Source organism: Prionailurus bengalensis, chromosome D1 (assembly GCF_016509475.1).
Source record: "Prionailurus bengalensis isolate Pbe53 chromosome D1, Fcat_Pben_1.1_paternal_pri, whole genome shotgun sequence".
Taxonomy (NCBI): domain Eukaryota; kingdom Metazoa; phylum Chordata; class Mammalia; order Carnivora; family Felidae; genus Prionailurus; species Prionailurus bengalensis.
This window is the reverse complement of record NC_057346.1, coordinates 74,961,255-74,988,701: the sequence shown is the minus strand read 5'-3', so window position 1 is coordinate 74,988,701 and position 27,447 is coordinate 74,961,255. Positions and strand designations below refer to the sequence as shown.

At 37.4% G+C, this 27,447-nt stretch overlaps 1 protein-coding gene across 1 annotated transcript in view; it reads left to right on the top strand.

Moving 5' to 3' along the window:
- The window catches only part of UEVLD (UEV and lactate/malate dehyrogenase domains), a 55,350-nt gene that overhangs the window by 15,052 nt on the left and 12,851 nt on the right, over positions 1-27,447 (top strand). Inside the window, 6 exon segments of the mRNA XM_043580770.1 lie at positions 2,812-2,975; positions 6,503-6,638; positions 8,057-8,175; positions 11,959-12,061; positions 23,100-23,270; positions 25,238-25,411. Coding sequence (XP_043436705.1) covers positions 2,812-2,975; positions 6,503-6,638; positions 8,057-8,175; positions 11,959-12,061; positions 23,100-23,270; positions 25,238-25,411 — 867 coding nt within the window.

The following is a 27,447-nucleotide window of genomic DNA, read 5'->3' as shown; positions in this document are numbered from 1 at the left end:
AAATGTGTATCATCTTAATAAGTGATACCCATCTGAATTTTATTTACAGCTAACTTAAATTATATTTTTATGATATAATTACTTCAGATCTGAGGACTCTACCAGGATTTCTGACTCTTTGGTAATGAACTCCCGAAAGCTAAGTGGGCAGGGAATGAGGCAGGGCAGTGGCTGACAGAAAAGAATGGGAAAGAAGAAGGAAGAAGAGAGCAGAACACCAGTAGTGAAATCTTACCAGTTGGACATGGGAATCAGGCTCATCAGTTGCTTTGCCAGGCATGGGCTAGTAAAATGCATGAATGCTGCTGGGGAAGAGCATTGATGGGGGCAGCAGATCCTTGATCAACTAGGAAGATACCATCAATAGACATTTCTTTCCTTTTCTCTAATGTGTGGTACTTAACACAGAAAGCGACACCATGGAGATTTGGCTACTCCAGCTATATTATGTAACAAGAAAATTTGCATGGCCTAGAACAGTGGCTTTCAAATGTCTTGACTGTGACCCACAATAAGAAATACTGTACTTTTATATACACAGCTAGCATACATGCATGTGCACGCACTCATATGTGTACCTGTGAGTACATGTGCATTATATGTACATGTAATGTACATATGTACATTAATATATGAAACTGCCAGGGGTGCCTGGGTGGCTCAGTCGTTTAAGCATCTGACTCTTGATTTTAGCTCAGGTCACGATCTCACAGGTTGCGGGTTTGAGCCACACATTGGGCTCTGCACTGATCATGTGGAGCCTGCTTGGGATTCTCCCTCTCCCTATCTCTCTTTCTCTCTCTCTCAAAAGTAAATTAGAAAAAAATAAACACCATAATACCTGTCATGTATTCTATTTTCTTTTCAATTCCATTTGAAAATATTGCTTGCAGCCCACTAAATTAATTTTGTGACCCATTTATTGCGACCACTATTTGAAAAACACTCTCTAGAGAGTATGTAACATTAGACAGAATAACTGCTTTTGGAGAAATTTGATGGTGTCTCAGTACCTGTCAGTCACTTTGTGGTGCTACAATCACATGACTTTATAATCAGAATTATCTATGGATCAGTAGCTATGCCGATAGCCAAATAGTAAATACTTAGACACTATGGTGACAGATGTTAACTAGACTTATTGTAGTGATCATCTTGCAGTATGTACAAATATCAAATCATTATGTTGTACGGTGAAACTGTTATGCTATATGTCAGTTATATCTCAATTAAGAAAATTTTTTTAATACTTAGACAAAAATAGAAGAGGAGTGTTGTTCTCAGTACTGCTGATATAAAATAATAGACCCACAAGTATTAGGGCATTTCTATAATACTGATTTGCAATCTTAGTTGCACATTAGCATTACATGGGAAGCTTTTAAAAAATGTTGTCCATACCCCATCCCATTGGATCAGAAACTGGGAGAGTGGCATAGGTATTGGTATGTTTCCAAGTTTCTTAAGTGTTTCTAATGTGCATACAGGGTTGAGTATTGCTGTATCCTTAGAGGAAGAAACAAGAAGAGAAAAGTAGCTGTCAGTGGAAGGATGATTTTCTTAGCAAGAAAAAGATTTCAGTAGAAAACAATACTTTTTTATTTATACCTGCCCTATAGTTAAACCTTCAACATGGGTTTGAAGTAAATTGCAAAAATTGCCAACCCTTCATGGTACTTACCATATGATGTACTGTTCTAAGCATCTTACATACCTCAACTAATTTCATCCTTACAACAACCCTATGGGGTAGGAGCTATTATTACTATTTCCATTTTATAGAGGAAGGAATTGAGGCACAGACAAGTTAAATAACTGGCCTAAAATCATAGAGCTAGTAGTCGTGGGTGAAACTAGGGTTTAAACGTAGGCATTCTTGGTCCCGAGCGGCCATGTTTGTAAGTATAGTGAAAGACATGCAGTAAGACTGTGAGTGCAGGAATTGACCATCAGGAGATACAGTAGATACAGCTAATGGAGTTGATCAGATTTCTAGTTTAAGTTTAGTTTTTACACTTTTATTAGGTCGTAGATTTGGGCTTCCTGGCAACTAGAGCTGTCAGAGGTTTTGGCTCTCAGTAGTCATGACATTACACGTGTGTGGTTGGAAGATCATGCACTCAAGTTCCTGTCTCTCAGTACACTGGGCAAGGTGATGCTTAAGGTTCTTTTCAGCTCTAAGTTCTGTGATCTAACCCAGCTTGGTGACGGTTAGTGAGTAATTTGCGGGTCAGTATCAAATGTATCCAATTCGTCTTTGTTAATTCATTAATTTTTCATGTGTTTATTCATTCACTTATTCTTATGCATATAGGAAACCTTTATTGAGCAATCAGTATGTTGGGCTCTATACTTGGTGTGGGGAAAATAGAAATGAATAATACCTAACCCTCTGGAAGTTTACTGTGTAAAAGGAGACACAGATCTGTAGGCAAGTAACTTCAATGCAGAATAAGTATAAAAATAAAAGTGTCCACTACCTTTAAAGAAAGGTACAATAGCTCTGCTTGGGTGGGGCAAAGAGGTTACATAGAGAAGATACTGTATCCCAGACTCCTGGTACAATAGGTCCTGTAAATATTATTGAATGGAATTGGATGAGCTGGCCATTGTCTTAATTAAATTTCTTCAGATGTTATGCTGGTGCTTCAGTGGGAACATGAAAATGGAGAAGTAGGCCTCGATTTATGTAAATTCTTTATATATGCACTTGACTAGACTACAGGTCTTAAGATGCCACCTAGCTGTACCATAAATATAATGTATATGCTTCATCATTATTTGAAGATGTGTTTATTTTGTCTCAAATAGGTAATACATACAACATACCAATTCGTTTGTGGATCTTGGATTCCCACCCTTTTGCTCCCCCCATTTGCTTCTTAAAGCCAACTGCAAATATGGGTGTCTCAGTTGGAAAACATGTGGATGCTCAAGGCAGAATATACTTGCCCTATCTTCAAAACTGGAGCCATGTAAGATCAATTTGGATTTTCTTGTAAAAGTTTTTATTTTTCTGGTGGTACAAATTATTTTTCTCATGGTACAAATAAGTGAATTTTCTTTTAATGACACTCCTCGTATGGTCTTTGAAAGTAATTTTAAATTGAGCTCCCTAGAGTCACCTAGGTTCCAGAACCCCAGTGACAGACAGCAGCCTGCATGAAGCACTCTCTCCAGGTCTGGAGCCAACTATTATTTGCTCCCTCTCTTTTTATAGTTGTTTACTGCTTATAAAGCACATGAAAAGCTACTAGCAAGATATTGGGCATTATTTCCTAGTCCCTCCTTATTACAGGTTTTTATGTAATATATGTATTTATTCATAGTCTTGGGAGGGCCTAGGGGAGTCAGTTGGTTAAGTATCCGACTTTGGCTCAGGTCATGATCTCACAGTTTGTGAGATCTCATTTGGCTCTGTGCTGACAGTGCAGAGCCTGCTTGGGATTCTCTCTCTCTCCCTCTCTCTCTGCTTCTCCCTACGTGCCCCCTCTCTCTTTTGCTCTCTCAAAATAACTAAATAAAAACTTAAATAAAAAAAGAATGTATTTTTTGTTTTGCCTGTTTTTGACCTTTATGTAAATTGAATCATACTGTATATAATCTTTTATTACATGTTTTGTTTTAACTGAGCATTAAGTTTTAAAAATACATTCACAATGATATATGTAATTAGTTTATTTGCTTTAAAGTTCTCACATTATGTAATTTTGTAATGATATATGTAACTAGTTTATTTGCTTTAAATTTCTCACATTATGTAATTTTGTTTTCTGTATTTTTCATCTACCATTATTATATTGAGCATGTCTCATATTAAACAATCTGTTCAAAATACATGGTCTTTAATTGGTTGCCTGATGATCTAGCATAAGGATATTGGCATAATATATTTACAGATTGCTCTGTTGTTAGAAATTTAATGATAAGCATCCTCAAATATAAATACATATAAGCATAAATGTGTATACATTATAAATATTTAATAATTTCCTAATGATAAATCTCTAGGAATGAAATTACTGAATCAAAGCTTAGAAATATTTTGAAGGCTATTCTTACATATTGCCAACTTGGCCTCCAGAAGGTAGACAAAATGTATTTCTACCATCACTTGAAATCAGTGTAGAATGCCAGTTTTCCAGCACTCTTGCCCTAACCAGAAGGTATTATCATTAAAGCAAAACAAACCTTTGCTTATCTCTATATATTTACTTACAAGGATATACAATATGTTCTCATTTTTATAAGTAATTAAGATCTTTATGAAAGGATAATTTATAATATACATATACGTAGAAAATTGTAGGGCAGGAGGACCAGAGATCCCTGAAGGAGATCAGGAATATGTTGAGTCAAGTGAGATTAGAGTAAAGGATGGTGTTAGGATTATCACTTTTTGTTTTATATACATCCTGTGAAAAAGCATGCAATTAGGGACACGTTTTACTTTGTTTCTACAGTTTTCTCTATTTTTCATATATGTAAAACCTTTAAAAAGAAGAAAAAATACAAGAAGGGATGAACACCAAGTGGTTGGTAGTGGAGTTTAGGTGCAGGAACATTGACCTTTTACTTTATGAATTTGTACATCATTTGCATTATGTGGTGATTTTATTTAATAGGATTGCCAGTTTAATGTGATGAATAGGGCATAATAAAAATTTATCCATTGGAGGGACAAAAATGATATCTTAATGTTTAGTTGTTTGATTATTTGAGAAATTAAAGTATTTTTCATATATTGATCATTTATGTTCCTTTAAAAAAATTTTTTTTAATGTTTGTTTATTTTTGAGAGAGAGAGAGTCAAGAGTGTGAGCGGCAGAGGGGCAGAGAGAGAGGGAGACACAGAATCTGAAGCAGGTTCCGGGCTCCAGGCCATCAGCACAGAGCCCGATGCAGGGTTCGAACTAACGAACCGTGAGATCATGACCTGAGACAGAGTCAGATGCACAACTGACTGAGCCACCCAGGCGCCCCTAGGTTCCTTCTTTTTTTAATTGTTTATCGCCTTCAGCCATTTTTACCCTTCTTCCCCGCACCCCGCACACCCCCCCCCCCCAGCTATCCTCAAACAATATTTTGACATCTGTTCCCTGTTGTGGGAATTCATCTTTCCAGTTTCCTTTTTCTGGTTTTCATTGGCATCTCTTTTCGTAGTTTTGTTTGTTTAATAAATACTTACAGATAGCCCTATTAACCTAGTTGAAGTTGTATTTGATTTGAGTTCAGACACTATTGATTTCACTTTACTATTCTGAGCCTCTTTATTATAAGCTAAAACTAGTCTTTTTTTTTTTAAGTTAAAACTAGTCTTAAATTGCCCTATTTAAAAGTACTGCAGTAACTTTAAGTTCCTCACGTAGTTGGAATTATAATTATGTGATAGAATTACATAGAATTTTGGAGCTGGAAGGAATCTAGAGGCTGTCTAGGCCAAAGATTGCAAATGTTTTCCTCAAGAAATTCAGTGTGCTGTGTTAGACTTACATTTTGTTGAACAGAAAAGTGGGTTTGTTTTGCTCTTAATACGAATTTGAATGCCTGTATGTATACTCCAGTTTGTCACAATAACCATCTCCCCAAATGTTCTTAAACTTGCCAACTTCCCACATTATGTTATCTGCTTGGTCTTCAAAGGTGTTTGAGCTTTTGATTCTAATAGCTTCATCCTCTTAATATATAACTAATGAATCTCTCAGACTTTGGGAAAATAAATCCTTTTCAAAATAAGCAAACTGCTAAATATTTTCAATACTAATAAATATTTTATACTCACAGCATATGTTTGCATGCATTTGTTTCTCATGATAGCCACTTGGGATTATTTATTCATATTATATTGCTGATAACCCTGAAGCTCAGAGAGGTTAAGTGAATTTCACTAAGGTTGCTTAATAAATTAAAAGAAACAGTACTGGATTAGATAATATTTTATCAGTGTCACTTTTCTGATTTGATAATGCTTACATAGGAGAATGTCTGTTTTGTTTTTTCTTTAAGAAATATACACTAAAGTATTTAGGGGTGAAAAGGTATCAGATCTACAATTTATTCTCAGTTTGTTCAGAAAAATATGTAGAGGGACACAGACTGAGAAAATATATGTGTTAAAATGTTAACATTTGAGTGACCTGGGTGAAGAGTATATGAAAATTCTTTGTACTATTTTTGTGACTTTTCTATAAGTCCGCAATAATTTCAAAATAAAAAGTTCAAAAAAAGACTGTTCCTGAATATAGGTACTCTGCTAGTAAGCATAGTCATGCTATTTTCCCATCTTTTGGAGAGCTGGATTAGCATTTCTCTAGTTTTCAGGTAAAAGAAGTAAGTAACTTTTCAGTTAAAAGTATCATCGAATTTGTATGATAATTTTCAAAAAGTAAGAGCATAATGCAAAACTTTCTTTGGGTTAACTCTTTAACAATGCATAGGTTAATAAGGTAGTATTCTTGAGCAAAATCTTTGCATCACTTTTCCCTTTGTGTGTATTCTGCAGCCTAAGTCTGTCATTGTTGGACTAATTAAAGAAATGATTGCCAAGTTTCAAGAGGAACTTCCCCTGTATTCTCTACCATCGTCTGATGAGGCACGGCAGGTAGACTTGCTAGCCTATATTGCAAAAATCACTGAAGGTTTGTATTTTTGTTAATCAGAGAGTTATGAGTTTACAATTTCTAATATCCTTTACTCTCTGCTACTTGCTTTCTTTTTCTTTAAAAAAAAAATACTTATTTTGGAGCATCTGGGTGGCTCAGTCGGTTGAATGTCTGACTTCGGCTCAGGTGGTGATCTCGCGGTTGGTGGGTTCGAGCCCCGTGTCAGGCTCTGTGCTGACAGCTCAGAGCCTGGAACCTGCTTTGGATTCTGTGTCTTCCTTCTCTCTCTGTCCCTCCCCCACTCACGCTCTGTCTCTCTCTTAAAAATAAATAAACATTTAAAAAAATTTTTTTAAATATTTATTTCGAGAGAGAAAGCATGAGCAAGGGAGGGGCAGAGAGAGAGAGAGAGAGAGAGAGGGAGAGAGAGAATCTCAAACAGGCTCCATGCTGTCAGCCCAAAGCCTGACATGGGGCTCGATCCCATGAACCATGACAACATGACCTGAGCCAAAATCAAGAATCTGACTCTAAACCCACTGAGCCATCCAGGCGCCCACTGCTACTAGATTTCTATAAGTAAATACATTCATGTAGCTATGTATATCTGTGTTGAATCAAAAATTTCTACACATTTATCAGTGTGTTACCATATAGTTCCAATGAATATGGTTTCTTAAAATGTTAAAGAATTACCCTTATACTGACAGATAAAATAATTTGTGTTTTGTTCCAAATCATTTGATATATATTAATGATCCCAAACTTTTTCATTATATTTTTATGTGGCTTTTTGCCTCATTCAATATATCGGACCAGAAAACACATGATTCTCAGTGTTTCTCATTGAACAAAAAGCAAAATCCATGCTTGTAAACTTCAGTAAGGCATAAACATTTTTGCATTGTAGACCAGAGCAGTAAGAATCAGAATGTTTTTCAGAATTATGGAAATCCTAGTTTTTAGTCTTATATAATATTTTTTTAAATGTTTGGAAAGGTTTTTTCTTTTTTTTTTTTCCAACGTTTTTTATTTATTTTTGGGACAGAGAGAGACAGAGCATGAACGGGGGAGGGGCAGAGAGAGAGGGAGACACAGAATTGGAAACAGGCTCCAGGCTCTGAGCCATCAGCCCAGAGCCCGACGCAGGGCTCGAACCCACGGACCGCGAGATTGTGACCTGGCTGAAGTCGGACGCTTAACCGCTTAACCGACTGCGCCACCCAGGTGCCCCAGGTTTTTTCTTTTTAAGGAGGTAGCCTCTATTTAATATAACATTTAATGAGATTCCTGTCTTGCATTTCATTTGTTCAAGTATTTTTGAGTGCTTCTTATAGACTAGCACCATGTTTTCTGTCCAAGTTATTGAAGGTTGGTGTATTTTTTTTTTTGATGCTAAAAAAGATTTTTGATACTATTTTAAAATTCTCATAATAATCCACTTTTATTTCTAGGTGTCTCAGACATAAATTCAAAGAACTGGGCAAATCATGAGCATAAAACAGTCAATAAAATTACTGTGGTTGGAGGTGGAGAACTGGGAATTGCCTGCACATTAGCAATCTCAGCAAAGGTACGTAAGCACAGTGGTTATAAATCCATCTATCATATTGCTACACTTTTAAGCAGTGTGTGTTTAACATATAAGAAATAATGGCTTCACCTTGTCATGTGGGAAAACCTCACTTTGCCTTCAAATATATTTAGTAAGTTGGCAAAAAAAAAAAAGCTGAAAGCTCTCATCAGGGATATTGCTTCTTAATTAGTACTTAGTCACAGAATAGGCTTTAAAAAAGTGACTTGAACAATCAGCTCATCATCCTATCCAAGGGAAACCTCAACGTGACATTTATCCCACTTAGTCACAAATTCCTTTGTGTTTTCTGAGTCATGCTGCTTTAATTAAACTCTTATTTAATATAATACTTAATTTTAGCTTTTTCTAAAATTAACAGTTTTTTCTTGAAGATTGCCTTTTCTGGTGTAATAACTCCACTTTCTCTTAGGATCGTAGTTTCTGAGTGGATATTTTACACTAGTTTGCAATTTGTTTATTTTTTCCATCACTCCTTTTTACTAGATCTTTGGTATGTAAATTATTTGCAGAAAGGCTTACATTCCCTTCCAGAGAGGTTCAGAAGACGCTCCAGGGTCCCAGTATCATGGTAACAGCGTGTCTGTCATTTCAAGATGTAGCCCACAGTAGAATGGCTGTCCCTCTCTGTTTATTTGGTAGCTGGAGTTTCATTTTTTCTTTTCTATTAAAATTTGATTGTTTGCCATCTAAATTCTTCCCTTCTTATTTCAGACTCACATATGTCTTGGAGATAGGTTCTACTTCAGCAAGTAATTAAAGTGTATCCAGGGAGCTAGAAAATTTTAAAAGCTGGCTGCACAGAATAACATATGCTAACTTTTGACTTCGTTTCATCTCCACCCTCCATGTGAATACACTATTCCCTCTTAATTGGAATTTGAATTTGAATTGTTTTCAGTTCTTTTGTTACTAAACAGAATGCTTCCATAAACATTGCCTTACAAGTTGCTTATTTTCTCCTCTGAATTTTCTTTTAGGTACACATAGTCTCAAAAACAGTACTAGTGAGTCAGGGCACGAATGGTCTTTGTGGGACTTAACTACATATTGCTAGATTGCACTTCAGAAGGGCAGAACTAATTTATGCTGCTGATAACAGTGTGCACATCAACCTGATTTTTGACATTCCTAGCAGTACTGAGTTTTATCAATTTTATTTGGTTTTGGTAAGTACAAGAAGGTCCCTTAAAGTCATGTTCCTTCAGCTGTTAGAAGAGTCTCACTATCAGTATTCCTTTGTCTGTAAGCTGTCTAAATGGAAGTTTTTTCCCATTTTTCTTTATAAACACTAATATTTGGATACAAGGTACAATATATAAAATACTATGATACAATAGTAGTCATAATAGTGTCAGTTGTAGTGGTAGCAGCGGTAACTAGCGTTTAACTGAATGCTTATTGAGTGCCAGGCACTCAGCTAAACACTTGACTTATTTTTACAACAGCCTTGTGGGTTAGATGTTATGGTTACTGCCAATTTACAAATGAAGGCAGAGGGAGGTTATGCAGCTTGCCCAAAGTCACACTGTTAATAAATGGGGCAGGATTTGAAGTGAAGCAGTCTTATTTATAGAGCCTGTATTCTAAATCTTTACTGTCAGCATGTGACTTTCAGACCAGCAGCATTGGCAACATCTGAGATCTTCTTAGAATTACATTATCTCAGGCCCCAGCCCAGACCTATGGAAGTAAATCTGCATTTAACACCCCCCCCCCCCCACCGCCATGTCCATGTGCTGCACTGATCTACTGAATGCTGATCCCTTAAGGCTTGGGAAGTTCTTCTCTAAACCATTATGTTATACTGCTGTTGTTTACCGTTATTGCAATAATGCCATAATAATGCTATAATAATATAATAATACCATTATTGCTGTTGTTGTTACTGATGGACATTTAAGTTGTGTCTTGTCTTTTGAAAACCTTATACGTGGGGTGCCCAGGTGGCTCAGTTGTTTAAGTGTCCAGCTTCAGCTTGGGTCATGATCTCACCATTCATGGGTTTGGGCCCCGTGTCAGGCTCTGGCTGACAGCTCAGAGCCTAGAGCCTGCTCAGATTCTGTGTCTCCTTCTCTCTCTGCCCCTCTGCTGCTTGTGCTCTGTCTCTCTCTCTCTCTGGGGCACCTGGGTGGCGCAGTCGGTTAAGTGTCCGACTTCAGCCAGGTCACGATCTCGCGGTCCGGGAGTTCGAGCCCCGCGTCAGGCTCTGGGCTGATGGCTTAGAGCCTGGAGCCAGTTTCCGATTCTGTGTCTCCCTCTCTCTCTGCCCCTCCCCCGTTCATGCTCTGCCTCTCTCTGTCCCAAAAATAAATAAACGTTGAAAAAAAAAATTAAAAAAAAAATAAAATAAATAAACATAAAAAAAAAAAGAAAACCTTATACATAATGTATCCTTTTACACATGTACTAATAAACTTGTTGGATAATTTCTATAAATGAGATAGATGGATTAAACGAATTACTATGTTTTTAAATTCTGATAGAACTTGTCAAATTATCCTCCATATCAATTATACCAGTTGATTCTCATACCCACAGTGTGTGAGGATGCCTGTTTTCCCCACACTTTCGATGTTTAACTTTTGAATCTTTGCATGTCTCATAAATGAAGATGGTAACTCATAGTTTTGTTTCTTTCTTTTTTTTTTTTTTTACATTCGTCTTATGAGTGTGGCTGACAATAATAAAATTAGTAGGTACAGTTTAGAAAGGACTGCTCTCTGCCAGCTCTGTGTCACAAAATTAATCTTCATAACCCCATGAAGTAAGGCCAAGTTCAGTGACTTGCCCAGTGTGACAGAGCTAATGAGTCCTATTGCTTTTCTTTTGTCCTTTCTGCTTGATAGTCTGCTGGATCCCTGGGTACTCTTGCTTCTGCACTCTAATATAGGAAAGATCCTCAAACCGCTTACCACTTGAGAAAAAGACCTTTCACAAAAGTAACCTGATTCTGAGGAGTTTCTATGCCATCATTTACATGGTACCCAGGGAGCCATTGACAAGCATATGTAGTGTTTTCCTTTTCCTTCTTTCTTTTTTTTTTTTTTAATATTATTTTTGGGAAGGCGCAAGCGTGGGAGGCACAGAGAGAGAGGGACAGAGGATCCGAAGTGGGCTCTGAGCTGACAGCAGCAACCCCGATGTGAGGCTTGAATTCACGAACCACAAGATCATGACCTGAGCTGAAATTGGATGCTCAACTGACTGAGCCACCCAGGTGCTCCTGGACTGTTTTCCACAAGATTTCTGAGGAGAGTTCTACATGATAATAGGATTTTATTTTAGATATATGGCTATTATCCTTTTTTTTTTTTTAAGAGAAACTTGGCATTAGTATTGACTTTCATGCTAGAAATGAGGCGCTAAAATAGACCAAAAAATCACTCTTAAGTACTTTCAGAATGGAAATTGTGACATCAAAATGAAAACATAAACTCAAGAACGACAGCAAATATATTGAGTGCACCAAGTCATCTTTATTACGCATTGTTCCATCAAAGGAAACCTGCCGTCTGTGACCTCTTAGTTAAGTCCTGCTAGATCCCAGTTTTCAGTCAAGCCTAAAGGATTACATTACTCAAGTTCATAGTAATTTCTTGCTTACAAGTCCCTTTTATTGCTGTCGTGTTATTTTTCCTTCATAAGAGAGCATTTTAGGCCCATGCATTCCCCTTTAGCTTCCTTCTAAATGAACTAAAATTGAGTAACTGGCTGTGTTTGTGTAATGCTGTATGTTCTTTTTGTTATTGTACTGTACAGGGCATTGCAGACAGACTGGTCCTCTTGGACCTCTCAGAAGAGACGAAAGGAGGAGTGATGGACCTTGACATCTTTAACCTGCCTAATGTGGAGATCAGCAAAGGTCTGGTTATTCTGCTTAATAGATCTTTGCCTCATTTGCTCTCATATTTGAGTCCTAGCATTGTTTTAGTATATATATTTTTTAGAACAGTTTTAAGTTCACAGCAACATTGGACAAAAAGTTTCCTGTATATCCCTTACCCCCACACATGGGAAGGCTCCCCTGTTATCAACGTCCCCCACCAGAATGGCACAATTGATAAGCCTACCTTGATACATCATTATCATCCCAAATCTGTAGTTTACATAAAGGTTCACTCTTGGTGTTGTGCTTTCTGTGGATATGGACAAATCTATAATGACATGTATTTACCATTATAGTATTTTTCACTACCCCCAAAATCCTCTGTGCCTTGAGTCTTAGAATTTTAATGCTAAAAAGCACATTAAGGGGCGCCTGGGTGGCTCAGTCGGTTGAGGGTCCGACTCCGGCTCAGGTCATGATCTTGTGGTCCGTGAGTTCGAGCCCCACGTCGGGCTCTGTGCTGACAGCTCAGAGCCTGGAGCCTGCTTCGGATTCTGTTGTCTCCCTCTCTCTCTGCCCCTCCCCTGCTCTTGTTCTGTCTCTATCAAAAATAAATAAACATTAAAAAGAAATTTTAAAAAGCACATTAAGGTTCATCTAGTCGAAGCTCCTCATTTTACATATTGGGAAACTAAGATTCACATAAATGAAATGACTTACCCTAATTCATACAGAGATTGTAATCGATTAAATTAAAAAGAATTCAGATGAGCAAATAGCATTCTGATTGGTCAGAAGGATTTATTCTGTCTTTGTCTTATACTACAGTATAAATTTGTTTTCTTTGATTGCTTCCATTCTCATAATATATTGGTTAAGAGCACTGGATTTAGAGTTAGACAGATAGGAGTTTGCATCCTAGCTCTGCCACATTATAGTTCTGACATTTGTCAGGTTATATAACCTCTCAAAGTTCAGTTTTATCATCTGTAGAGTGAGAATAATACCTACCGCTTGGCATATGGCAAAGTGTTAAACCCAGATTTTAAAAAAATTCACATCACTTTCACTAAAAATATATTGTTAAAATAAGTTTTAATAAGAACAAAAGGATTTTGTATCATTAATAAATAAATTTTTAGGGGCGCCTGGGTGGCGCAGTCGGTTAAGTGTCCGACTTCAGCCAGGTCACGATCTCGCGGTCCGGGAGTTCAAGCCCCGCATCGGGCTCTGGGCTGATGGCTCAGAGCCTGGAGCCTGTTTCCGATTCTGTGTCTCCCTCTCTCTCTGCCCCTCCCCTGTTCATGCTCTGTCTCTCTCTGTCCCCAAAATAAATAAACGTTGAAAAAAAAATTTTTTTTTAAATTAAAAAAATTAAAAAATAAATAAATTTTTAAATGTTAGGAAAGTATTTTATCTCATCGTTTTTATTTAAAAATTTATTTTAGGGGCGCCTGGGTGGCACAGTCGGTTAAGCGTCCAACTTCAGCCAGGTCACGATCTCGCGGTCCGTGAGTTCGAGCCCCGCGTCAGGCTCTGGGCTGATGGCTCAGAGCCTGGAGCCTGTTTCTGATTCTGTGTGTCTCCCTCTCTCTCTGCCCATCCCCCGTTCATGCTCTGTCTCTCTCTGTCCCAAAATAAATAAACGTTGAAAAAAAAATTTTTTTTTTTTAATTTATTTTATAACATACATGATGTATTAGTGCAGACATACAGGTAGGTAAATACCATATTTGGGGATGTGGGCTTAAAAAAAATTTTTTTTTAATGCTTATTTATTTTTGAGAGAGACAGAGACAGAATGCGAGTGGGTTGGGACAGAGAGAGAGGGAGACAGAGAATCCGAAACAGGCTCCAGGCTCTGAGCTGTCAGCACAGAGCCCGACGTGGGGCTCGAACTCACGGACCACAAGATCATGACCTGAGCCGAAGTCGGACGCTCAACCGACTGAGCCACCCAGGTGCCCCAAAAATATTTTTTTACTAGAGATGCATGATCAAAAAATTTGGTAGACCAGGATATAGCCAAAGTCAAGTTGTAATATGTTATAATTGTTTGGCTTTCCTTGACAATATTTAAAAAAAAAAAACAAAACTCAAGATTGTGTCACAAGCCTGAATGTACTTAAGAACAACAGTGGGTGAGAAAAGTTGAAATTATACCTACAGGTTATAAAAATTGGGTGTATTAGTTGGAGTAAGCCTCTGGATCTCTGTAGGGTACAACGAGTTCATTTTCCTTCTCTGGAAAGAGTGCAGTATTTGCATTACTGATCCTTTTGTAGGCTTCATATAGAGGATCCCTTGGGGAGCTGGAAATTCTCTGTCATTTCCAGTACTAAAGTTCTTAAGGGACCTCTTAACTCTTCCAAATCACTTCAGGAGACTTTAATACATGGACCCTAGAGGTTGTGAGGCCTTTTAGGACCTCACAATTGTTTCTTCCTGTGTGTCTCATTAACCATCAATTACAATTGTTTCACATAATTGAAAGGATAGAATCCTCGGAGGAGATGTATAGTGTGTGGTGTTTGCCACCAAGTAGGGAATGTCAAATGAGCCCACACCATCTTGGGGACAACTTTCATGTTCCCCTTGTTAATTTGATTATATATTCCTGATAACACTGAATTTAATCACTATTACATGAAGAATTTTAAATATAATGTTAACTAACATCTCATAAATACATTCCATAATATGGAGAGAAGTATATTAATAATTTTGGGAAATTAAAGTCAATAGTTTGGAAATTTGAGGAATGCTCCATCATGGCAGGTATCGATGACTGCAACTGGCCATCCTAGAGTTGTGCTATGGCTCCATTTGGACTTTTTCAAAATAGCTATTAAAGCATTTGGAGGAGGAACACACATATATACGGGTGAGCATGCAAATACATATGCATATATACACAAACAGTTATGCTTGTGTATGCGTAGACTAACTCTGGAGAAATACAAAGAAATTATTAAGAGTCGTTGCTTCAGGAGTCAGATGGGAAACTGTTCTGCACTTGTTTTAATATTTTTATTCCTTTATTTTTATTTTGTGCTGAAATACATATAATGTAAAATTTATCAATAGTGACATTTAGGGCATTCATAGTGTTCCACAGCCATTACCACTATCTAGTTCTAGAACATTTTCATCATCTCAAAAGGAAACTGTGTACACATTAAGCAATCACTCCCCATTTTCCCTCTCCCCAGGCTCTGGCAGCCGTCAGTCTGCTCTGTGGATTTGCCTATTCTAAATATTTCATATAAATGGAATCATACAATATGTGGCCTTTTGTATTTCGTTTCTTTCACTTAACATGATGTTTTCAAAATTCATCCGCATTGTAGCATGTATCAGTACATCCTTCTTTATATGGCTGAATAATACTCCATGGTATGGATGTACCACATTTTATTTGTCTGTTGTTGTCAGCCGTTGGACCTTTGGGCTGCATCTTTTTGCTGTTGTGAATAGGGCTGCAATGAAAGTTTATGTACAAGTTTTTGTTTGAATAACTGTTTTCACTTGTTTTAGGTATAACTCAGAAGTAGAACTGCTGGCTCATGGCAATTCTGTGTTTAAATTATTGGTGAATTAATAGTACGCTTTCAAAGATCTTTATTAACAGCACATGTAGATCTAAATAGCTCTATTTCTTTGAATAGCTTCATAATATTTTGTCAGATGGGCATCTATCTCCTGTTGGGAGATATTTAGTTTGTTTTTGTGGGGGTTTTTTGTGCTTACAAATAATAGTGAAGAGAACATTGTAATGCAAAAATTTTAGTGTACTTTTCTAACTAGCAGGATAAAGTAGAATTACTGGGTCAAAAGATACGTGTTTTTAAAATTTATATTGCTAAAATTGTTCCCCAAAAAGTTGTACCAGTTAATACTCTGGGTCAACAGTATATAAGTACTCCTTTTTCCTTTCTCTTGATTACTTTTATCCTATATTAAATATAGCTAATTGGATCATTGTCCTATATTTTGATCATGGTTATTATGTTTATTATATTATGTTTACTATTATGTTTATCTGTTATCTCTTAATAATAATGGTTGCCTTTTTTTTAATTTTTTTTCAACGTTTATTTATTTTTGGGACAGAGAGAGACAGAGCATGAACGGGGGAGGGGCAGAGAGAGAGGGAGACACAGAATCGGAAACAGGCTCCAGGCTCTGAGCCATCAGCCCAGAGCCTGACGTGGGGCTCGAACTCCCAGACCGCGAGATCGTGACCTGGCTGAAGTCGGACGCTTAACCGACTGCGCCACCCAGGCGCCCCTAATAGTTGCCATTTTTTAAGGAATCAGTAATATATGCTAGATACTTTACATATATTCACACACTGTTACTTTTCTTATTTTATTTATTTATTAAAAAAAATTTTTTAATGTTTATTTTTATTTTTGAGACAGAGGGAGACAGAGCATGAGTGGGGGAGGGGCAGAGAAAGAGAGAGACACAGAATCTGAAACAGGCTCGAGGCTCTGAGCTGTCAGCCCAGAGCCCGATGTGAGGCTCGAACCCACAAACCGTGAGATCATGACCTGAGTCAAAGTCAGACGCTTAACCGACTGAGCCACCCAGGTGCCCCATTCTTACTTTATTTTATAAATGACTCAGAGAGATTGTGGCTTAGGACATGCAGTTAGTAAGAGGCTAAATTTAGGATTTCAATTGTAAGTTTGTTACCAGTTTCACATGATTCACTCCAGAAATTGTGTATATACAAGCATAAATGTTTGTGTGTGTGGATATATGCATGCTTATGCATGGAGAAAAAAGTGTTCAGTAGTTGTAAATTTAAAAATAATGTGTTGTTGGGGCACCTGGGTGGCTCAGTTGGTTAAACATCTGACTCTTGATTTTAGCTGAGGTCATGATTTCACAGTTTGGTTTGTAGGATGAGATCAAGCCCCATGTTGGGCTCTGTGCCGACTGCATGGGGCCTGTTTGGGATTCATTCTCTCTCTCTCTCTCTCTCTCTCTCTCTCTCTCTCTCTGCCCCTCCCCCACTCGTGCATGTGTGCATACTCTCTCAAAATAAAAAACATTTAAAAATAAATAAAAAATAAAGTGTTGCTGACTAAAGCATAATATGCTCAATAGCCAGTGGTTCATAAAACATGGCTTGTGGGCTAATCTCTTATATCAGAACCACCTTAAAATTACAGATGCCTGGCGTCCACCCTAGGCTGTGGATCCCGAATTTCTAGGAGTGGAGCCTGGGAATCTACATTTAGATAAGTAGCTCAGGTAATTCTTATACTCATTAAAGTATTCTAAAAATTATAAGTAGTGACATTATTGCAGATTGTGGAATCAGCACAGGGGACTACGACCAGCATTTGATAAAAATGAACTAGAACAACAGAAAATATCAGAGTAGTATTGAGGGTATTTTCTGTAATGTTTTTGCTTTGTATATATACATATGCATATATTATGTCTTGGGTTGTAATAGAAAACGTATTTCATAGCATGTCCATCTCATGGCATGGGTCACAATCAAATTTTTGAAACTCACTGTATTGAAGTAAAGAATCTTGACTGAAGCCCTTTTTTTTTTTGCCTCCTTTCCCCCTTTACACTTACCTCAGATAAATACTTCTTCCTTAGCCTCAACATGCCCTTCATACTTAACCTTGAGTCACCTTTTCTCTGGGAAACCTTCCAGAGTAATCCTAATGCCAAATCACTTATTACTCTTCATGATTTTAGTATTGATATTGAAATTTATGTTGTATCATTTTTTTCTCTTCCTGAGACATTTTATCAATAGATATACCTTTTATTTTTAAGAAAATCCTCCCTAAAGATAGAGATATGGCATAACATACTTAGTTCATGGCTTTAGTTTGCCACATATAGTAAATCTTAGAAAGTTTCAGTGTTGTTTCTATAGCTCCAAACCCAGACCACTGTGGCAGTAATTGTTAAAGGCACTCACTTGAACTGAGCAGTGATTTCCTACCTTATTTTTTAATAGCAGTATTCTTGTATAACATTAAAAAAAAAAGTCTACCTCTATTCATCAGACAAAAATATCCCTTCCAGTCATTGACTGAAATAACGCCCAAAGCTACTGAGAAGTCATTCTTTGGTAGTTCCCTCCCCTGCCAACATAGGAAGATTTTTAGTAGCTATCAACTTAACACAATTTCTAAATTAAGGGTCATCATCATTTCTAAAAGTTTGTGTCCTAGAGAAAAATAATTTGAAAGGAACATATTTTTATGTAATTTTTATTACAGTTAGAATGGTTTAGCAATATACCATAGAAAAGAAAATATTTGTACTGTCTCCAGTATATTCAGACTGATAATACTAAGCTAGAATACTTCAGTGAGGTCTCCACAGCATTTGGACATTGTTATTTGATTGATTTTCCATGGTTTTGAATAAAATAATTCAGCAGTGATTTAAAATCAGTGTGTATTTCATTCATCAACATCATCCTCATAATCTGAGAACAGTGGTATATCGGAGCATGAAGTATTTGCTGGGTCTTTTGACATGCTTGATAATGGATTGATATCCCCTACTATAACTAAACAAGCACTGGTCTAGGGCCTGTTGTTTGGGAACCAGTGGCTTGGCAGGAAGGATGTAGTTTTTCTGGGCTACCCATGCAGCTGGGATAGAGGTAAGAGTTTTCTGTCCTGGAGGTCCAGATGCACCCCTGACCCAGGAGGAAACATCACTACGCTAATTAAGTAAGTGGTAAAGTTAGGATTTGGAGCAGGCAATCTCACTCTGAAGCCCTCCATTCTAACCCTTGAGCCCTACTGTATGATATCTAGGGCAAGGACAATATGTCATTAACCTTGTGTTCTTAGGGCCTGGTATAATTATGCTTGGCATGACAGGAACCTTAGCAGAGGTATATTGAACTAATTGTTATTGAATAAACTTTTATTATGATCCTTAACCTTGTAAATGATATCATATCTTCACATAATTATGCTTAAGGTTCTTAACTTTCTTTACAACTGTACAATCTTTTTTCCCCATATTAAGTCAGCAACTTCTTTTAAACTTAATTTTATTTTTTATTTAAGTATAATTAACATACAGTGTTACATTAGTTTCACGTGTACAATATAGTGGTTCAACAATTCTATACATTTTTTAGTGTTCCTCAAGATAAGCTTACTCTTAACCGCCTTCACCTACTCTTACATCAAGATAAGCTTACTCTTAACCTACTTCACCGATTCCATCCACCGACCTCTGCTCTGGTAACCCTCCGTTTGATTTTTTTGTTTCTTTTCTTTGTTCATTTGCTTTGTTTCTTAAATTCTACATTTGTCTTTCTCTGACGTATTTCACTTAGTATTATACCCTGTAAGTCCATCCATGTTATAAATGGCACGATTTCATCCTTTTATATGGCTGAGTGATATTCCATTGTGTGTGTGTTGTGTATATGTATGTGTGTGTGTATATATATGTATATGTATATGTATATATATGTGTATATATATGCATATATGTATATGTACATATGTATATGTATAGACACACACACACACATATATATATATACAATCTTTATCCATTTATCTATTGATGGACACTTGAGTTGCTTCATGTCTTGACTACTGTAAATAATGCTGCAATAAATATAGATCCTTTTGAATTAGTGTTTTCTTTTTATTTGGGTAAATACCTAGTGGTGGAATTACTAGATCATATGGTAAGTTTATTTTTAACTTTTTTGAAGAGGCTCCATACTAATTTTCCACAGTGACTGCACCAGTTCACATTCCCACCAACACTGAATGAGGGTTCCTTTTTTCTCCATGTCCTCGCGATGCTTGTTATTTCTCATCTTTTTTATTTTAACCGTTCTGACAAGTGTAAAGTAATATCTCTTTGTGGTTTTAATTTGTGTTTCCCTGCTGATTAGCAATTTTGAGCATCTCTTCATGTGTCTTGTTGGCCATCTGTATGTCTTCTTTGGAAAAATGTCTATTCTTGTCCTCTCCCTATTAATTGGATTGATGTTTTTTTTGGTGTTGAGTTGCATAAATCCTTAATGTTTATTTATTTTTGAGGGAGAGAGAGAGAGTGAGCAGGGGAGGGGCAGAGAGAAGAGGGAGACACAGAATCTGAGGCTGTCAACACAGAACCCTATGTGGGGCTTGAACTCATGAACCGTGAGATCATGACCTGAGCCAAAGTTGAACGCTTAACTGACTGAGCCACCCAGGTGCCCCAAGTTGCATAAATTCTTTATATATTTTGGATATTAATGCTTTATCAGTTACACCATTTACAAATATCTTCTCCCATTCAGTAGGTTGCCTTTTTGTTTTGGTGGTCATTTTCTTCACTGTGCAGAAACTTTTTATTTCGGTGCAGACCCAATAGCTTAATTTTGCTTTTGTTTCTCTTACTAGCGGAGATCTATCTAGAAAAATATATCTGTGGCTGATGTCAAAGAAATTACTGCTTATGTTTTCTTCTAGGAATTTTATGGTTTTATGTCTCACATTTAGGTCTTTAGTCCATTTAAAAAGGTTTTTTTAAGTTTATTTTGAGAGAGACAGAGATAGCACAAGTGGGGGAGGGGCAGAGAGAGAGGGAGAGAAAGAATCTCAAGCAGGCTCCGTGCTGCCGTGCAGAGCCTGACATGGGGCTTGAACTCACAAAACTGATTTCATGACCTGGGCTGAAACCAAGAGTCAGACACTTAACCAACTGAGCCACCCAGGCACCCCTGGTGTTTAATGCATTTTAAGTTTGTTTTTGTGTATGGTATAATAAAAGGGTCCAGGGGTGCCCTGGGGGCATGTAGCTGTTGCTAAGTATCTAGATCTTGGAGATGGAAAGATAAGTAAGACACAAACAGTCCCTGCTCTCACAGAGCTCATAACATGTTTAATGTAGTAGACAGTTAAACAGATATCTACCTAGCATGTGGTGAGTGAAGTGAGAAACATTCCAGCTAGAAAGAATTTGAGGGGCGCTTGGGTGCCTCAGTCGGTTAAGCATCCGATTCTTGGTTTTGGCTCAGGTCATGATCTCATGGTTTGTGAGTTTGAGCCCTGTGTCAGGCTCTGGACTGACAGCACGGAATCTGCTTGGGATTCTCTGTCCCCCTCTCTCTCTGCCCTTCCCTGGCTCATGTGCATGCTGTCTCTCAAAAATAAATAAATAAACATAAAAAAAGAAAGAAAGAATTTGAGTAAAGTTCTTATCGGGAAAGTGAGAGAAACATAGTGGGGAAGAATAGGGACCAATTCTACTTAAGCCAAAGGTTTACCTTTGGAGAGTACAAGAAATACTAGCTTCTAGGCTCAAAGGAAGAGAATAAAAGGCCTGGGAGCTTAGGAAACCTTCTGGAGTAGGAAGCCTTTCTTGTACTTTTGAAATCCTTTTAGACAGCTACTACTTTATTTATTCCTGAGGCAACCTTGATACATACAATGAATATGTATCATTCAAAGTAGAGAAAGCTAAAGGGGGAAAGAAAATAAAATGATCCTCGGAAAATAGGTTGGGACCAAACTGTAAGATCATAAATTGAACTGTTCACTGGTAATTTGATAATATGGACAAGTCACCTAATCTCTGTAAACATCAGTTTCCTCATCTTTATGAGGGTTTTGGGCTCAGTTTCTAAACATAGCATGGTGCTTAACAGTACTCTACAGCCAGGCTGCCTGGGCTGCCTGGGCTTGAATTCTGGGTCTGATACTTGCTAGCTCTACAACTGAGTAAATGACTCATCTGTGCCTCATATTCCTTGTCTGCAAAATGGGGGCTATGACCCCATAGTGTGTTGTAGATTAGATTCAATGAGTAAATACATAGAAAGCTCTTAGAATAGTACCTGGCATATAGAAGTGGTCTGGAAGTGTTAACTATATACCTTCCAACTCTTGAGGTTTTGACTCATCACCAGGTATCTACTCTAATCACTAGAACAGGAATTCCAACAGGAATTCCAACAGGAATTATTTAAGAGTACTCATGAAGAACCATCATTAAAATCCAGGACTCAGCTTTTGGATCTCCTATCCCCACAACAGCATCAGAATAGGAGCTAAACTTGGAAAGTACATTTCCCAGAGGATATATTGCACAAGTGTTTCCTTCTGAAACTGGCTTAGAGAGATGGCCGTAGGGGCTTAATTAAGAATATAAACACTGGAATCTACTCCTTGTCTCCCTGGGATGCTAATATTAATTTACAAATGTTGACTAATGCCATCTACTGTGTTATTTTTCTGTTGTCTCTGATGCTGATAAAGTCTGGCCGCTGTTTTGACATGTACTTAACTATAGAGCACATTGTGTAATAGAGAGTGATGTAGTTGTAAAATTGCATGTTGTGTGCTTCAGGATCAGAGGAGCGAACTCTAGAGAACAGCTTCTCTTAAGTCGTAACAGTTGCTTACCTAGTCCCATTGAAAGAGGAACCTAAAACCAAGGATACTGGCTTCAGTATAAGGAAAAGTCTGTAAAAAATGAGCTAAGACATTTTACCTTGATTTAAAGATTTTCTGGCCATTTTTTTCCTCTTTCGAGTAGAATCCTTCATAAGTAAAACAGATACAAGCGGAACTACTCTGCCTAGAGAGGTCAAAGTAAACAGCATGGAGCTGTGCCTACCAGCCTTCTTTCCACTTATTCCCACTCCTTCCACATGGCCTGTGAGTCACTGTCAAGGAACTCTAGGCTCCTAAACTCACAGTTTAAAACTCAGTGACCTAATTGATTATAGGTTCATTTTGCCTATAGCACGTTACTTATTTTTCGTAGGAAAGTTGTGCATTACAGAAAAAACTTAAGCCCTAGTTTTTAGCTTCTGAGTCCTGTACTTTATTTTCTTTATCCCCCTTTGTTCTCTTTCTCCCTTTGGGATACACTCTTGCTCTTAATCACCTTTCTGGAAGCAAACCTCAGCACTCTGTATATTTCTATGGATATGGATTGATCTGGAGGCAAATATACCTAAAGGCTCTCCACTTGTAGAAAAGAATCAGAAAAACAAGAACAAGAACTTGACGAAAACCTAGATCTTGAGCTCAGACTGTTTCTTTTTATTCATTAGATTTGTCTGCCTCTGCTCATTCCAAGGTGGTGATCTTCACAGTCAACTCTTTGGGTAGTTCTCAGTCCTACCTTGATGTGGTACAAAGCAATGTGGATATGTTCAGAGCCCTTGTCCCAGCTCTGGGACACTATAGTCAACATGGTATCCTGCTTGTTGCATCTCAACCAGGTAAATAGTTTTATTTTTAATTACTCTGATGGTCCAGTGTATCAATATAATTGCCAGTACTGATAAAAGTCATAAAACTAGATTATAAAAGGGCAGCTAGACTATTCAAATTGCTCTTATACCGAACAATACGGTACGTCCACATCCGGTCAACCAGTTACTTCTTATGACTGGCACTAACTAGAAGCTTTTACCTTAACGATTTTTGTGACATATCACCATCATTCTGTTCCAGGTTGTTGGCCATGGCTCCTTCAGTGAGAAAATGGTTAAACACCAAAGAGAAAAATGCAGTGGCTTATATGAAAGATATTTTGTTAGTTCTTTTTTTTTTTTTAATTTTTTTTTTTTTAACGTTTATTTATTTTTGAGACAGAGAGACAAAGCATGAACGGGGGAGGGGCAGAGAGAGAGGGAGACACAGAATGGGAAACAGGCTCCAGGCTCTGAGCCATCAGCCCAGAGCCCGACGCGGGGCTTGAACTCACGGACCGCGAGATCGTGACCTGGCTGAAGTCGGACGCTTAACCGACTGCGCCACCCAGGCGCCCCTATTTTGTTAATTCTAAAGTGTTGTAAAATGCTAGTGGGCGTGCCACTGTGTTTCTAACTTTTTGTATATTACAAAGTGTTTTGGGAACTGGTTTACTAAGAAAAAGAAATACTATCAAAGAATTGGGTGGTATCGAACTCAAATTGGCGAACAGAGTTTCTTAATGTTCCCAGTATAAGGGTATGGTGTACATTTTGATTGTTTTTCTGTAGTAATTGTTTGAGGGACACTAGTCTCTTTAATTCCTGACATCCTTTTGGCATGGCAGAAAAAAGTAGTTGTGTTTTTGCTTGTTCATAATGTTGTACTGCATAGTGGGAGTATATGATCATTATTTTAATTTAAAAATAGAAATTCACCTTAATATAGATATAAAAGAGCAGCGCCTAGGTGGCTCAGGGGGTTGAACATCTGACTCTTGGTTTTGGCTCGGGTCATGATCTTGTGATTTGTGAGTTTAAGTCTTGCATTGGGCTCCATGCTGGCGGCATGAGGCCTGCTTGGGATTCTCTCTCCCTCTCCTCTCTGCCCCTTCCCTGCTCACGCTCTCTTTCTCTCTCAAAAATAAATAAACATTAAAAAAAAAATTTTTTTTTAAAGAAAGGAAAAAAAGATATAAAAGAGAACTTGATCGATGAAAAACAAACATTCTTTTCTGGCTTTCTATACCCAGTTTTCATCTTTCTTACTTAACTAGGAAAATATTTATTTTCCACTCTTAATTAATTAATTTATTTATTTTTTTAATTTTCTTTTTAACGTTTTTTTTTATTTATTTTTGAGACAGAGGGAGACAGAGCATGAATGTGGGAGGGTCAGAGAGAGGGAGACACAGAATCTGAAACAGGTTCCAGGCTCTGAGCTATCAGCACAGAGCCCGACGTGGGGCTTGAACTCACGGACCGTAAGATCATGACCTGAGCCAAAGTCGGCCGCTCAACCGACTGAGCCACCCAGGCGCCCCCCACTCTTAATTTATATTAAACAACAAAGTTATGTAAAATCATGTTGAAACCTGGTTAGTGTTTTTAATATACATTAAAAATGCCTCAAAGTGCATTTAGGACCTAAGAAAAATATGTAGAAGCTCTACTATGCTTATTAAAATAATAAATATTTTGGGGCACCTGGGTGGCTCAGTAGCATAAGCGTCCGACTTTAGCTCAGGTCATGATCTCGCAGTTCATGAGTTCAAGCCCTGTGTCGGGCTCTGTGCTAACAGCTCGGAGCCTGGAGCCTGCTTCTGATTCTGTGTTTCCCTCTCTCTGCCCCTCCCTTGCTCATGTTCTGTCTTTCTCTCAAAGAATAAATAAACATTAAAAAAGTTTTTAATAATAAATATTTTGTTTATGAGAACTAGGCTAGAAGTGTATTTTTAAAATCTTTACATTTTCACCTTGTGTGCAATATTTAGTGGAAATCATGACTTATGTGACGTGGAAACTGAGTGCATTTCCTACAAATCGAGTGATTGGAATTGGATGTAATCTGGATTCACAGAGATTACAGTACATTATTACAAATGTTTTGAAGACACAAATGTCAGGAAAACAAGTATGGGTTATTGGTGAGCAGGGAGAAGACAAAGGTAAGAAATATATTTTAATTCGTTATATTGACAACCTAAGTCACCAGAGGCCATGATACTCAGATATATCTGAAGATTCCAGAATAGCTGCACTTACTTGGCTTTTGTTTTATAGGCCCTGTATTGTGAGTAGACTCTTCAAGTATGTCATTCTCATTTACTTACTTTTCTGTAAGTTTAAGATTAGTTTCATATTTTTTAGTTGAGTTTCAGAGTCCAGGATTAATTTGAAAGTTTCATTTTCTAGAGAGCCACGTTTAAGAAAACCCTAAAGCGTATATAGAACCCTTTCCTTTATTCTCCCCACACTTCGTTGTTGCTTATGTTTCCTAAGTTCAGACTTTCTTCCTAGGTACCACCCTCCCTGTCTGTTTCTCACCTTTTTAAATGGGATTTTCACCCTTTCTTTATCTTCATGGCCTTTTTCACCAGCCACTTGTTCTCTTCCTACCACAAAAAGCATTCCATTCCTCAGACTGGAAAGCCCCTGTCCTATCCCAAAAGAATACTTTCCCTATTCAACTTGAGAATCTCTTCCTTTTACTCCTTTACTGTTTCCCTTAAGCTATAAAGTGAGGTTGGTCAGGTGACAGAAGTGCTCTTTATCCTCATTCTGTTCATTTTTATTTATTTAAACAACTAGGTAAGTGCCTACTCTGTACTCACTACTGTATAGAATGTTAGTATGAAATAAAAGAGGCATAGAGCATGATCTCTTTCTTCATCATACTTAAAAATTATTTTAGAAGGGTAAGAAAAATATTTACATGATATTTTAGCTAACAGTGAAAGCATAGGAAAGTATTCATTAAGTGCCAGAATGAGTATTATAGACTTACAGTGCTTAAGCTTATGAGTGAGCGTTTAACCTGAATTGAAATGACTGGAGAAAATTCTGTACAGGCCGTTATTGAACTGGACTTTGAAAGAATGAATAGGATTTGAATAGAGAGCAAAGAGTGGGAAAGATATTCCAGGAATGGGAAATCAGAAGCAGACAAAGGCACATAGTATGTTAAGTATGGCATGTGCGTGGGATGAAAAAAAAAAATCTAAACTAGATGTCGCAGAGAATTTCAACCAGATAAGCCTGGGTGAAATCACATTTTGGAGATCCTTGAATACCTGATTGAAGAGTTGGAAAGTGATTCTCAGGCAGAGGGAACGCATTAGAGGTATTTGAGCATGAGAGTGATACGTTGAAAAGGTAATTTGGGGGCAGTTAATCATTGCTTCATCATTTAAATGACATTATTATTGTTACTATTGCTTTATTTAGCATGTAGGTCCTATGGGGTAGAGCACAATGTGAAAAAGAACTTCTCTGCCTATGAGGAGGTGATCTTTTAACTGGAGATCTGGAAAAAGACCATGCACACTAAAAGTTAAATGAGAGTCAGTCCACAGTGCCACAAAGCAAATCACCTTCTCAAAACTATTTCCTTAGAATTTAAAGGTTCCTATGTGCTTTGATGTCATTAAAACAAAATATTAACAGTGGTTAAAACTGGCTTAAAGGTAACTTTTAAAAATTTGTATTTGTCAGTGTTTTCTAATGTTGTCACTATGGATGTATAGTACTTGTATAATTTTTGAGAAAATTTTAATAAAATACAAAAGTATTTAAATCTGTGTAAATTGGTACTGGCTACCTAGAAAATTCAATACTAGAAAGAGTCAGGTTATAGAATAAACCTTTACAAAACCCAACACTGTGATTGAGTAGAATGGCTTTTCAAGTTCAAAATGCTCCCTGACACTAAACGCTAATCAATAGGATCCTAGAAAAGGATAGCAAGCAAAAACTTGGGGCAGATGACTTAGAGTAATGAATCTCCAGGGCTGCAAACAAACCTGAGACCCCATATTTTACTCAATAGTACCATTTGAGTTCTGGGCCATGCTTATCTCTTGCTTCTCCGATTCTTGCAGATCTCCCAATTTAGTTTGCTATTTCCCCTCTTGTCTACCCTGTAAATATGATGCCAAGTTAATAATGATACTAGCCAAAATTGTACTATATGCTTTCATGTGTT